The sequence below is a fragment of the Ipomoea triloba genome, chromosome 5 (genome assembly GCF_003576645.1).
Source record: "Ipomoea triloba cultivar NCNSP0323 chromosome 5, ASM357664v1".
Taxonomy (NCBI): domain Eukaryota; kingdom Viridiplantae; phylum Streptophyta; class Magnoliopsida; order Solanales; family Convolvulaceae; genus Ipomoea; species Ipomoea triloba.
In genome coordinates, this window is record NC_044920.1 from 5,926,295 (window position 1) to 5,939,277 (window position 12,983).

Sequence of the window (12,983 nt, forward strand, 5' to 3'; positions counted from 1 at the left end):
GGTCCACCTTACATTGTGGACTACGATCCAAAACGACATTCAGATTATGTGCATGTAATTGGAATATAAAATATGTTAATCGTATATATAATATCTTAATTGTAGTAGACACATAATTTATTAATGAAGGCAAATAATATATTAATTGCATGCACATAATCTGAATGTCGTTTTAGATTAAGCTCTACAATGCAATTAAGGTGGACCCTTATCCATCATATAACATTTCAATTCTTTTACTATAGTTCAAAATTTAAAAAGAAAAAAAGTCCAAATATAACAAAATTCACAAAATGTGATTCTTAAATTGGTTTCTCGACTATCGAAATAATGCAAGAAATGGTCCCTCAACTATCGAAATATCTATTTTACCCTCAAATTTAATGGCCATTTAACGATTTCTCTAACATAAGACTAAATTAGGTACAAAACCAATAGTCAAATGACCAAAATATGTAGGGAAAAACTTATGCGAGACCATGCCTGTGAAACGAGTCGGTCAAGATGAAAATGTAATACTTATATTGAAAAATGTAATATTAATCAAAAATAAATTGTTTGTTACTTATAAGAAAAATTGTACTACTTTTGAAGAAAAAATATAATACTTTTATATTTTGATTTAAAAGTATTACCATTTTCTTTAAAAGCATTACACTTTTAAGTAAGAAACATTTTATTCTTGATTAGTATTACATTTTTTAGTATAAGTATTACATTTTCATCTTAACCCAACCCATCTCACAGATATTTATCTGTGAGACAGTATCACAAGAGAGTCACTCAAATATATACTCCAAAACTTTTAAAGTCAATGAGAAAATTACGTAAATGTGTATAATCAAGGAACCAAATTAGATATTAACTCTATTTATTATTGTAGTTTCTTTTTGTATAAAAACTAGAAAAAAAAATTACTATCAAGTATATTTGAGTCAAGCTCAACCTCAAAAAAATTACGGAATAAAATTTAGTCAACTTTGAACCAAGCTTGAGCTTCGATTTTTTCAATCGAGCCCAAGCTTGAGCTTCGATTTTTTCAATCAAGCTAAGCTTTGAGCTTTGATTACTCAGACTCGACTCATTTACATCCCTACCATGACAATTGCCTAAAAGGGTCTACCTTATGACTAGGCAAAACCAGAAAACTGAGTCAATAATCTCATCAAATTAACATTACCCAAAGACAAAAGCCAACTATCCTTGCAGCTAATACTGGAAAGAGATGATGATCCATGGAGGCAATTAACAAATCAAATTCATTCACAGCTAATATTTCCATCAATACATGAAGGGTTTCAACTTACAAGTAACATAACCAAAACTGTTTTCTGGCCTTTTTCCCTCTTGTCCAGTGCTCATATTGTTGTTTTCTCTCTGGCATACATTGATGGCCTTCACTACCTAACAGAAAGGAAGCAATAATTCCACAACCCAAAAAGATATATATATATATATATATTCCCAGACAACAAAATAAAGGCCATTCAACTACTTCCCAACTTGCTCCCTCCATCAATTCAGATTTCCCCGGGATAGGGCCAGAAGTTTTAACTTTTGACTCGGCTTTTGATGATGTTCCTCATTTCTTGGCATCCAACTGTTTCCAGATTGCGTATTGTTGCTCTATGATGTTGTTACAACCAAAGAATGTGCTGTGAGAAAATTGACAGGAGAGCCATTCACCGGTTTTGAAGAGCTTCAATCGCCTTTTTCCATTGCAATGCTCTTTGCTTAGCATCCTCGAACGTTAGGACTTTCTTTGGCTGTGTTATTGCATATATATGTATATTCAATGAACAAGTCGGAATTATATACTGGGCAACCGGGAAATTACTAAGGAACTTACTGTGCAAATCTTGAAGTTTGAAGGGCTAATGACTTGGATGTTGAGATCATTCGGATTGTCGGACCATATAATATTCCCTTTCACAACCAATTTCGATGGGTCTACGTAAATAAGCTTCGGTTTGTTTGTGAGGATAAGCTGTACTTTCTTGTTAGTAAGCTTCTGTATTTTTTTTACCATGGAGATCATGAGAACTGACTCACCAGGCTCTAAAAACTGTTGCCTGTTACCGGATAAGAAAAAAGAAGTTTTGATAGGCAAATTCGGGTACCCAAGATGGAAGACGAAGTATTTCAGTGCAAACTAACAATTTTAGGAAGAAAGCATAAAAACGTACCATTTTGAATCGAAAGAATCAATTGAAGCTAGCCTAGTGATGCTACCGGCAGCTTCAGAAGACGAGGCTCCACCATTTCCATCGTTTGTTCTAGCTGAACCATCCCCCACATGTGAGGGATTCCACGATTCTTGGTCATCACCTCCGCTATTAGAAGAATGAGACTGAAAATTTAACACCCCACGACGCCCACGTTAGAAAGAAGTAAAATGTTAATTCATTTTATAAATACTAAAAAGAATCTCGAAGCAAGCAAAATATGTCGAAAGAGGACAGTATACTTTTGGTTCCATAACTAGCCGTGGAGGGGTTTGAGACCTCAAATTTTCCCAGTCAACCCCTCTAAAGAAAGGATGACTTTTAAGCGAAGCATAACCGTCAGGTCCTGCACCGGGTCTTCTGCTAGGATCAATATCCTGAGTTATTGTATCATGCAAATGAGAAGTTAGATACGTAAAAGATGATCACTGTATGCAAATGCTAGTTAACGCCATTTTGGAATCTTAAACAAAGACACTAAAATAGGGCAATTATGCCATGAACCAGTGTTGTAAAAATCGGCCTAGTCGGCCGCCTAGGTGCCAGGGCGCCTTTTAGTTGGCCGGCCGACTAGAAACCCGACTCGGCACCTAATTAAGACGAGTTGGCGCCCAACTCAGCCGAGTCGGCGCATAACTCAGCCGAGTGTTTTTTTAGGGTTTAGGGCGGCTACACATTATTATTATTATTTTACTCGGTCGCCTAGGCGGTAGGCGCCCCTTGGCAGCTAACTAGCACCTAGCGCCTCCTGCAACCTTGCCACGAACTAGGAGAAACCTCTTTAAATATGTCATAACTCATAAATAAGCATTTTTTGTCTGTAAGACTAGCAAATGAAACAATTTAAGACGGTAGGAATGTGAATGAAATAACAGAGATTGAGGAAGAGGTAGTGAAGAGGAATCTATAGCTTACCAACAGCCGATCAATAAGGTCTCTGGCTTCATCAGAGAAGTAGTTTGGAAATCTGATATCTCTGGCAATAATTCTTTGAAAAATAAGCCATTCACTAGCATCTTTGAAGGGAGATGTCCCCGAGAGCATTTGATACAACGTGCAGCCGAGCGCCCAGAGGTCATTTCTAAAATAACGCATTAAAAGGGATTATTACACGGGAAAAATTTGGAGAAATAATAACCCTTGTACTCTAATGAAAAGAGCTCCTCCGTACCCAAAAGTTGCAGGCGAGGAATTTAAAACTTCTGGAGGGACATAAGCAGCTGTTCCGACAAAGGTGCAAGCCTTATCATCTGGAAAAAGGTCGGCAAATTATTCAACAACAGAGGTAAAACCAATCTGTCCTTGTTCGGAAATTTGCATTCTCATAGCATCAATGATTTACCTGACGCTGCATTTGGTAGGACTGTTATTCGACTATCTTGCATCGGCTTAACACTCCCAAAGTCGGCAATCTTAATGTGCCCGTCTGTAGTAAGCAGCAGATTCTCCGGCTGCCATTTATAAAACACTCAGCACCCTTCCTATGAGAGACTTAACCGTCATTGATATAGAAATATACCTTAATATCTCTATGTATCAATCCCATACTATGTATGTACTCAAGAGAATCCACAACTTCTGCAGTATAGAAACGAGCCTCATCTTCAGGCAGACGCCCTTTCTGCACCCATGAAATTCAAAACACAGAGACAAACTTGAGAAACACGGGAAAATAATCTGCTAACCTCTTTTCACATAAATGGGAAAAAGAATGATGGGCAGTTGACAGATACAAGAAGAAACTTTCGGTAGGTAAGGGCCATAAGTCAGAATATATTAAATATATATGTGCAACAAGTACATCACTAAATATCGATTGTCTTTATACCCTCTTGCATAACCATAATGAAGAAATAGAATCCATGAAGCTTGCATAAATTAAATTGGGATTAAGGCTTAGTTGAGTTGCATTAACATTTTCACCACTTTCATGAACAGAAGAGTCTTAATCGAACGAATGATACAAACTTGTAACCACAAGGTCACGAGTTCGAATCCCAGCCTTCATGGTTAGAGCCGGACAACTATGGGCAACCTAGGCTAGTTTACCTCCTTGTGGTCCTTTGTCGGCTAGGGTTACAAGGCGGGGTTTACCCAATGCACAACCTCGAGTAGTGACTGCGGGTTTCCCTTGTCACCAAAAGAGTCTTAATCGAATGTTAAAACAAAGCATAGAAGAACCTCAGCTACATAATGAAGCCCATATGCTACCCACAAATTCATAGTAACACCAAACAATTAAATTGAAAGACTGATGATTTTCTTTTAAATTAAAATAGCAAAGTTCTACTTACCCTAGTTATTTGATCAAAAAGTTCTCCACCTTCACAGGACTCAAGTGCCATATCTTCACAATTAAACAAAATGCATTTCAGATGGCCAGGTGCAGCAGAAAAGGAAATTACGAAAAGATGGCACAGCTCTGAATGAAGAATTTGCAAAGTACTCACATAGTGAAAAGGTGTCTTGAAACGTAAAGTATAGTCGCACAATGCCAGGATGATCTAGCTGATCAAGTACAATGCGCTCTAATTTAACATAAGCAGTCTTATTTTCCTTGGTGATGAACTTTTTGTCCATGATTTTCAAGGCATAAACATTTCCAGTATCTTTCTTTCTTGCTCTAACAACCTGTTCATAATAATAGGTTAAAAATAAGAATGAATCGGCACTGTTTAAGCATATCCTATTCAGGGAAAAATAGAAAGTATAGAACTTGAGGTTCTCTAGTTCCCAGAAATGCACGAGAGTAATGGTAGGATACATTCTCAAGGATAAAGTTGAAAAGAAGTATAGCACCACTAGTCCCACCATAGGATAGGGAGGGAAGGGGCGAGCCACTTTCCTCAGGTTGTTGAATTGGTAACCACAAGGTTAGCCAATTGCCCTTCTTGGTTTGAGCCGGTCAACTATGGGCAACTTAGGTCGGTTTACCTCTTTGTAATCCTTTGCCAGCTAGGGTTACAAAGTGGGGTTTACCCAGTGCACATAGTGGCAGCGAGTTTACCTCGTTACCCAAAAAAAACCATTCCAAGCAAAAGCATTTCCCCAAGTAATACAAGGACAATAACAGATGATCACATTACTGGCTCCATCATAGCCACATATATAAACTGTAAGGCAACATCACATTGCTGAACTATATAAACAATATCTGCAGAATTTGTGTCATCAACTCCCTGCTTTTAGACTGCTAAAGGCCTTCTTCCAAAGCTGTTCAATTGAAACTTGTTCTCAGAGGGTATCTGCACTGACCTCAATATGCCAATCTACCATCTTATCTCACCTACATCTGAGGTTTAAATTATGCTTTTGGGAACCTTAAAATTATTCAGATAATTATAGTGTCTCTAAATGCACTAATGATCCTGATATCCATCAGAAAATGACATTTCCTTCTCCCCAAATGCACTTAAGATTGATTTACCACATCTGAACAAGTACTTGGGCACCATCAATATGGTTCCAAAAAAAAAAAAAAAAAAAAAAAAAANCAAAAAAAAAAAAAAAAAAAAAAAAAGTGTATCAAATCAAGGGGAAAACAAAAGAAACCATGTTGTTACATTTACTCCTTTTTTCACATTGTAAGAATGCCCTTAGGTAAAATACAAAAATTCACATACAGGTAAAAGCTATTACAATATGAAAATTCTTGTTTGAAAGCTCAGATATTAACACAGATTTATGTTTCCAAACACCTAAATAGAAAGCTCATGAGTCCTATACACAATTACTTTCTCAAATGCTTTCCCAAACATAGCCTCAATAGTCCACACATTCTCCAAAATCCACTTCACTTCCCCCCATTGCCCACAACCATTCCAGAAAAATGCAATACTAAGAAAAAGGATAGATAGAAACACAATTTTCAATGTAGAATTACTCATTCCAGTAAGATGGAAAAAAAAATCAAGAAAAATCAATATGTGAAAAATCAAGAATTACAAGAATTCAAAAGAATGGCTTTAGAGAAAAATAAAATGAAGAAGAAGAAGAAGAAAAAAAAAAACTGACCTTGGAATATGAACCAACTCCATAGATCTTGCCCAATTCAAAGTCTTGGATGGTAAAGTTTTCTTGGGGAGCTCTGAATGCAAAGCTTTTGGATCTCTGAGAATTGGTGGATGAACTGTTCTGCAGCTTAACCTTTGAATCAAATTCCTTCTCCATGTTAGATCCCTCTTCCCCTACCAATTCCAACATCTCACCACCGCCCAATGTGTATATTTCTTCTTCTTCTTCTTTTCTCTATCTCTCTCTCTCTCTCTAAAGTTTCAGGAAGCTTTCTCTCTCTAAAATTCTTGAAAAGAGAGTTGGGTCTTCACAGCCTCCGATGAAAGGGGAAGAAAGACCGTTGAATAACAACAGAACCACAGAAATTAGAAATCCCTCCACACATCAGATCATAGTCTCTTACATTATACATATGGTCATATGTATATATGTCCCTCTCTCTCTTTCTCTCTCTCTATATCACTCTTCTTCTTTGAGAAACCAATCTGATAAAGCAAAACCCATATGTCAAAGACACCCAAAAGCAAATGATTCCCTAGATATGTAGATATATGTATATGAGAAAAAAAATGTGTATGCTTATCTGAAAAAGGTGCGAGCTTTATGATTAATATGATTATTTCTTTTTCTCAAAACCCTAGAAAGCAAGCCGGGGGGTAAATTCAGAACAAGGGGAATGAATGGCTAAGGGCGATAGATGCAATGCTTGTGTGTATATGTGTATGTATATATTTTACTTGTACATATGCATATAGGGATTGAAGAGCACATGAGAAAGAATGATGATGGGTGGCATCATATCTACCATTCTTGAAATTTCTTTATATATTTCTGAAATTCTCGCTTTCTTTCTGATAAATTTTTATCTTTGAAATTTAAGAGTGTATTTGTGTTGTTTGCAAGCCCTGAAATGGAGGGAGAGTGGGAGGGCGAAGGTTCCTAGAGTTGGGGAACCATCCAAAAATGGCATTAGTTAATAGTTTACCACTAAGTGGGTAGTGGGTGCTGCCATGGCATATTGCTATGGGCCTTTTATCTTTTGCCTATCTAATACGAAAAATACTTGATGCACTCTAAAAATCTCTCTCTCAATCTTTACTTTCACTTGTGTTTAAATTTGTGTCGATAATATGTTACTGGATAATATTGAGATTGAATAACAGTAGTTGAATACAATGGGTAATCAGTACAGTAGTGTTCATGTGTCAGAAACAAAGTGTGTCTCTACTCTACAACAGATTCTTCTTTTATCTCAACTACCAACAACTATCTGTGTAACGTACATATAATCCTATCTGTACTAAGTGCTGGTAATAACAAGGTATAACTCTTCTTTAAAGTGCCATCCTTGTGTAACGGGTGACCATTTGTCTACCTTCGAGTCGATGCTTGTGGTTTAGGTCGTGTACTGCTTGCCCAATTACTCTGTCACCAGACCCCTGATCCCCAGTTTGCGAGCGTGGCCGAGTCAAACTAGGGAGTAGTAATAGTGTAAAGCAAGATGAATAAGAATTATTTATTTATTTATTTATTTTTGAAAGGCCAACAGGGCGGCTGAGGCAAACATGACCGAGGCTCGGCCTCGACCAAAAGTGACCGAGGCATGGCCTCGACCTAGTTCTATCTTTTTTGGCGTTTTGTGTGCGAGCTCACTTCGACTGTCCATAGGCTCGATCGAAGGTCAGCTCTCCCGTCAGGTAGCTAGCGAGATCGGATCCCGTGCTAGCCCTAAGGGATTAAAGTGTGGAGTTTTCGAAACCAAGCCTTCCGCTTGATCTAGAAAAACACCCTCCCGTCAGGTAGCTATCGAGATGGGATCTCGTGCCGACTCTAATAGAGTGTGGTGTTTTCGTAACAAAGCCTCAAGCTTTACCCAGAAAATACCCTCCCGTCAGGTAGCTAGCGAGATCGGATATCGTGCCGGCCCCAAGGGAATAGAGTGTTTTTTTTTTTTACAGAATTAGTCACGGCGGTCCATAACCAATAGGTACATTGATAATTGCTTATCAGGGCGGACCATGACCACTAGGTATACTGAAAATCGTGGATGCCACTCGAGGAGGCGGACGCCGCTTAAGGAGGCAACGCCACTTGAGGAGGCGGACGCTCTGGATGACGAGGTGGGCGCCACTTGATGAGGAGGCACAAGGCCGAGGCTTTGCGCCTCGGCCCAGTGCCGAGGGCGCTATTTTTTTTTGAAAGAGAAACATTGTTTGTTTTTGACGAATCTAATCAAGGCGGATCATCAACGAATAACATATTTCTTGCGTTGCACGGGCTCCCCCTCTGACGCCACTTGAGGATGCGGACGCTCTAGATGAGGAGGTGGACGCCATTTGATAATGAGGCATATGGCCGAGGCTTTGTGCCTCAGCCTAGTACCGAGGGCGCTATTTTTTTTTTAAAGAGAAACATTGTTTCTTGTTTACGAATCTAATCAAGGCGGATCATCAACGAATAACATATTTCTTGCGTTGCGCGGGCTCCCCCTCTGTTTCATTGTCTCTTTCCTTCCTGGCCTAGTCATATCTTCTTTTCTTGGTGTTGGAAGTGGATGGCTTGGGGTCCTTTTCCTTTCGCCACACATTGTCGGGTAGGCCTTGTTGATGCTGGTACTGCTTCGGATACTTAACAAATTGAGCAAAGTATCCGCTCCGCACTAGTTCCTCTATTTGCCCTTTTAAAGTGTGGCACTCGTTAGTATCGTGGCGAACCTGTCGGTGGAACCGAAAGTGTTTGGTTTGGTCCTCACTTGGAGAAACTGACATGCATTTTGAGGGAAAATGCATCATTCCCATTTCCTCAGCGTGACTTAGAATCATGCTAACCGGATAGTAAGCGGTGTTGAGTGTCAATGCGGGGCGAGACGAGGCCTTTTGTCATCTTTCCCCTTCATTGACTGGTTTGGGCGAAGTGCGTGGTTGGCCGGACCAACTTTATCATATTGCCCACTCCTCCTACCTTCCTCCTCATCTTTCTTCTTTTTATCAGCCTCCTCCGCCTCGGCATAGCTGTTTGCTGTCTTCATTAGCTCTTCATAGGAGCGTGGATGGTGAGTGTTTAGCTGTCTATGAAATTTTCCTAACCTCAATGTTTGGATGAACATGAGGATTACCACTTTAGAGTTGAAGTCGTACACATTGTTAACTTCCTTCTTCCATTTGTTTAAGAAATTTCTTAAGCTTTCACCCCTGTCCTGCTTTACTCCGTAGATATGTGAAAACGGTTTTTTGTGTCGTATATGCACGGAGAAATAAGTCATGAAATTTTTGGACAACTCTGCAAAGTTCTGGATCGAACCATCTGGAATCGTGTTGAACCAATCTTGGGCAGTTCCATCCAAAGTAGACAAGAACGCCTTATACATTACGGCGTCGCCGGCCCCGGTCATTACCATTGATGCCTTGTACCTTGTCATGTGGACACGCGGGTCAGAAGTCCCGGTGTAGGCCTTGATAGTGGGCAACCTAAAATCTCTTGGGAGGGGCGCATCCATTATACTAGGAGAAAATCGTGCGGTCATCCTCACCTCAGGTTCTGGTGAATGCTCTCTCGCTTCTACCTTCTTCTCTAGCTCTTCTATCTGTTTCTGAAGATTTTCCACCACTTCCTTCTGCATGTTTGGGGTTTGCTTGAGCATCGTGGATTGACACGGAGTCGGCCCCTCCGGTGTGACTGCTCATCTTGGCGTGGACCCTTGGTCCTTTTAGCCTTCGGTTGTGCCCACAACCTTGGCTGGATAGCAACCCTTTCACCCCACCGTCCCATGGCGAGCATAGAAACTGCTGGCCGACGAGTTGCACTATGACACAGACGCTGGGTTCTCTTTTCCTCTATTTCTTCCTTCTGCGCGAATGTTTGGGGCAGGTGACCATGAATCTCCGCCCCTAACTGGGCTAGGGCTGTCGCTACCTGCTGAATGACCCGGGCCGTTGCCTAGGGGTTCATAGATGGTTCCCGTGCTTTGGGCGCTTGCTGCCCTTTGTGATTGTTGTTGTGCTGCTGGTGATGAGAATCATTGTGACCACCACCGGTGTTACCACGATTCTCATGGTGAGGATTGTGGGAATCACTAGATCTTGATCCAGCCATCTCCATTGATAAGCTGATATTGTTGTTATGTGTAGAGCTTGTCTTAGATTTGGCCTCAGCTTTCAACGAGAGCACCAATGACGGTAAATATGTTATCGAAATATAATTGTATGTTATTGCAGTATGATAATACAATGAGTAGTTTTAGTGTCAGTACAGTAGTGTTGTGTGTCATAAACCAAAGTGCCCCCCCTCCTCCTACAACAAGTTTCTACTTATACTCCAGGTGTAACGATTCTTCTTCTACGAGTTGTAATGGTCTTCATGATGGCAGTCTTGAATGCGAAGTGGAGCCGTTGACAATGATTTCTCTCTTCAGCATAACGGGTGGTTGTTTAATTCCGCGTCCGCTTGTTTGCTTGTGGTTCGGGTCGGGTGTTAACCAATTACCTGTCACCAGTCCCCACACTCCCTAGCCAGCAAGGGTGGCTGAGGTGGCTTGGGAGTAATACTTTGTATTAGGCAGAAATTTTGAATAGGAATCCAGTTCTGATAGCAAATATCAAGATTTCCGCAAATATTCTTGATCTTCCAATATTCTTACATTCTGTACTAGGTGCTGGTAATAACAACAAGGTATAACTCCTCATCAAACTGTCATCATTGTGTAACGGGTGACCATTTTTCTGCCTTCGAGTCAATGCTTGTGGTTCGGGTCGTGTACTGCTTGCCCAATTACTCGGTCACCAGCCCCCCTGCTCCCTAGTTTGCGAGCGTGGCCGAGTCAAACTAGGGAGTAGTAATAGTGCAAAGCAAGATGAATAAGAATTATTTATTTATATATTTATTTTTTGAAAAGCCAACAGGGCGACTGAGGCAGGGCCTAGGCAAAAAGTGGTCGAGGCCGAGCCTCGGCCAAACAAGTGGCCAAGGTCGGGCCTCGGCCAAAAGTGGTCGAGGCATGGCCTCGACCCAGTTCCATTTTTTTTGGCGTTTTGTGTGTGAGCTCACTTCAACCGCCCGTAGGCCCGGTCGAAGGTCAGCTCTCCCGTCAGGTAGCTAGTGAGATCCGATCTCGTGCTGGCCCTAAGGGATTAGAGTGTGGTGTTTTTTGAACCAAGCCTTCCGCTTGACCCAGAAAAACACCATCCCGTCAGGTAGCTATCGAGATCGGATCTCGTGCCGACCCTAAAGGAATAGAGTGTGGTGTTTTCGTAACAAAGCCTTAAGCTTTACCCAGAAAACACCCTCTCGTGCTGGCACTAATGGAATAGAGTGTTTTTTTTTCTTTCTTTTTTTTACGAAATTAGTCACGGCGGTCAATGACCAATAGGTACATTGATAATTACTGATCAGGGTGGACCATAATCACTAGGTACACTGAAAATCGTTGACGCCACTCAAGGAGGCGGACGCCGCTTGAGGAGGCGAACGCCCTGGATGAGGAGGCGGACGCCACTTGATGAGGAGGCACCGCTTGAGGAGGCGTATGCTGCTTGAGGAGGTGACGCCACTTGATGAGGAGGTGCCACTTGAGGAGGCGGACGCCCTAGATGAAGAGGCGGACACCACTTGATGAGGAGGCGCCACTTGAGGAGGCGGACCAATAGGTACATTGATAATTGCTGATCAGGGTCGACCATGACCACTAGGTACACTGAAAATCGTGGAAGCCACTCGAGGAGGCGAACGCCGCTTGAGGAGGCGACGCCACTTGAGGAGGCGGATGCCACTTGATGAGGAAGCGCCGCTTGAGGAGGCGGACGACGCTTTAGGAGGCGTCACTGCTTGAGGAGCTGACGCCACTTGATGAGGCTTCCTCAAGTAGCGTCGCTTTCTCAAGCGATGTCGCCTCCTCAAGCAGCGCCTCCTCATCAAGTGGCGTTCGCCTCCTCATCCAGGGCATCTGCCTCCTCAAGTAGTGCCTCTTCATCAAGTGGCGTCACCTCCTCAAGCGGTCGCTTACTCAAGCGGCGCCGCCTCTTCATCCAGGGCGTCCGCCTCCTCAAGTGGCGTCGCCACCTCAAGTGGCGCCTCCCTGAGTGTTTTGTTCTTCTTTTGAATAGCCAAATTAAACCTAGTTCTAGACCAAGACTTGATCGGTGAAGCCATGCGACTCATCGCACCACCACCAACTTTTGAGCGTTCAATGACTGGTACACCACCGGCGTTGCTGACTTCCTAGGATCATTGGCGACCATAGACGTGCAACTAACCGGTCGAACTCCATCATCCAAACAACCCTTTTGGGCTAACACATCGACATGAACCTCTGAACCCAATGCCACAGCAGACGTTGGCACAACCAGTCGCGTAGCGTCCGAAGAGACGCCAACAGCCGGAACTAGGGTTCCTTTTGGAGGTTGTCGAATAGAAGCCTAACTATCCAAAATTGTAACATGAGGATCCCCAAGGCTATTGTAATGATCCAGACCTTTGTTCACCTCCTCTTGTCACCGTAAAGAGGCTGATTGCGAACCGACTTCCAAAAAAAACCGCAGACCGTCGATCAGTAATCTGACCACCAGCGGAGGTTCGCATCACAACCCCAGAGTCGTTAATGCCAGCCGAGCCATCGCTCATCACCGGATCCTCCATCGACGCGATTTTGACAGAATTACAAGAATCTTCAGATGGTGTCAGAATTATAGTCTGGGAGCGGCGATCATCTTGCAATGGTCGAACGAAGGCAAGGGAAGGCTTCGGCAGTGG

At 42.0% G+C, this 12,983-nt stretch overlaps 1 protein-coding gene across 1 annotated transcript; it reads right to left on the reverse strand.

Annotated features, from left to right (window-relative positions):
* Nucleotides 1-1,236: 1,236 nt before the first annotated feature.
* Nucleotides 1,237-7,109, reverse strand: LOC116020748 (3-phosphoinositide-dependent protein kinase 2-like). Its single transcript, XM_031261267.1, has 11 exons — nucleotides 6,240-7,109; nucleotides 4,676-4,856; nucleotides 4,520-4,572; nucleotides 3,745-3,846; nucleotides 3,568-3,676; nucleotides 3,397-3,475; nucleotides 3,141-3,306; nucleotides 2,468-2,602; nucleotides 2,187-2,350; nucleotides 1,850-2,072; nucleotides 1,237-1,766 (listed from the first exon to the last, which is right to left on the reverse strand). Exons 1-11 carry the CDS (start codon nucleotides 6,426-6,428, stop codon nucleotides 1,683-1,685), a joined length of 1,485 nt encoding a protein of 494 aa, XP_031117127.1. The 5' UTR covers nucleotides 6,429-7,109; the 3' UTR covers nucleotides 1,237-1,682.
* Nucleotides 7,110-12,983: the final 5,874 nt, after the last annotated feature.

What these genes read in the sequence shown, in the direction of transcription:
- LOC116020748 (XM_031261267.1), bottom strand. Translation starts at nt 6,428, where the DNA reads ATGTTGGAATTGGTAGGGGAAGAGGGATCTAACATGGAGAAGGAATTT. An exon ending in GAGTTGGTTCATATTCCAAG is followed by an intron (nt 4,857 to 6,239) that starts GTCAGTTTTTTT and finishes TATTATGAACAG; the next exon opens with GTTGTTAGAGCAAGAAAGAA. An exon ending in TGATACATAGAGATATTAAG is followed by an intron (nt 3,677 to 3,744) that starts GTATATTTCTAT and finishes TATAAATGGCAG; the next exon opens with CCGGAGAATCTGCTGCTTAC.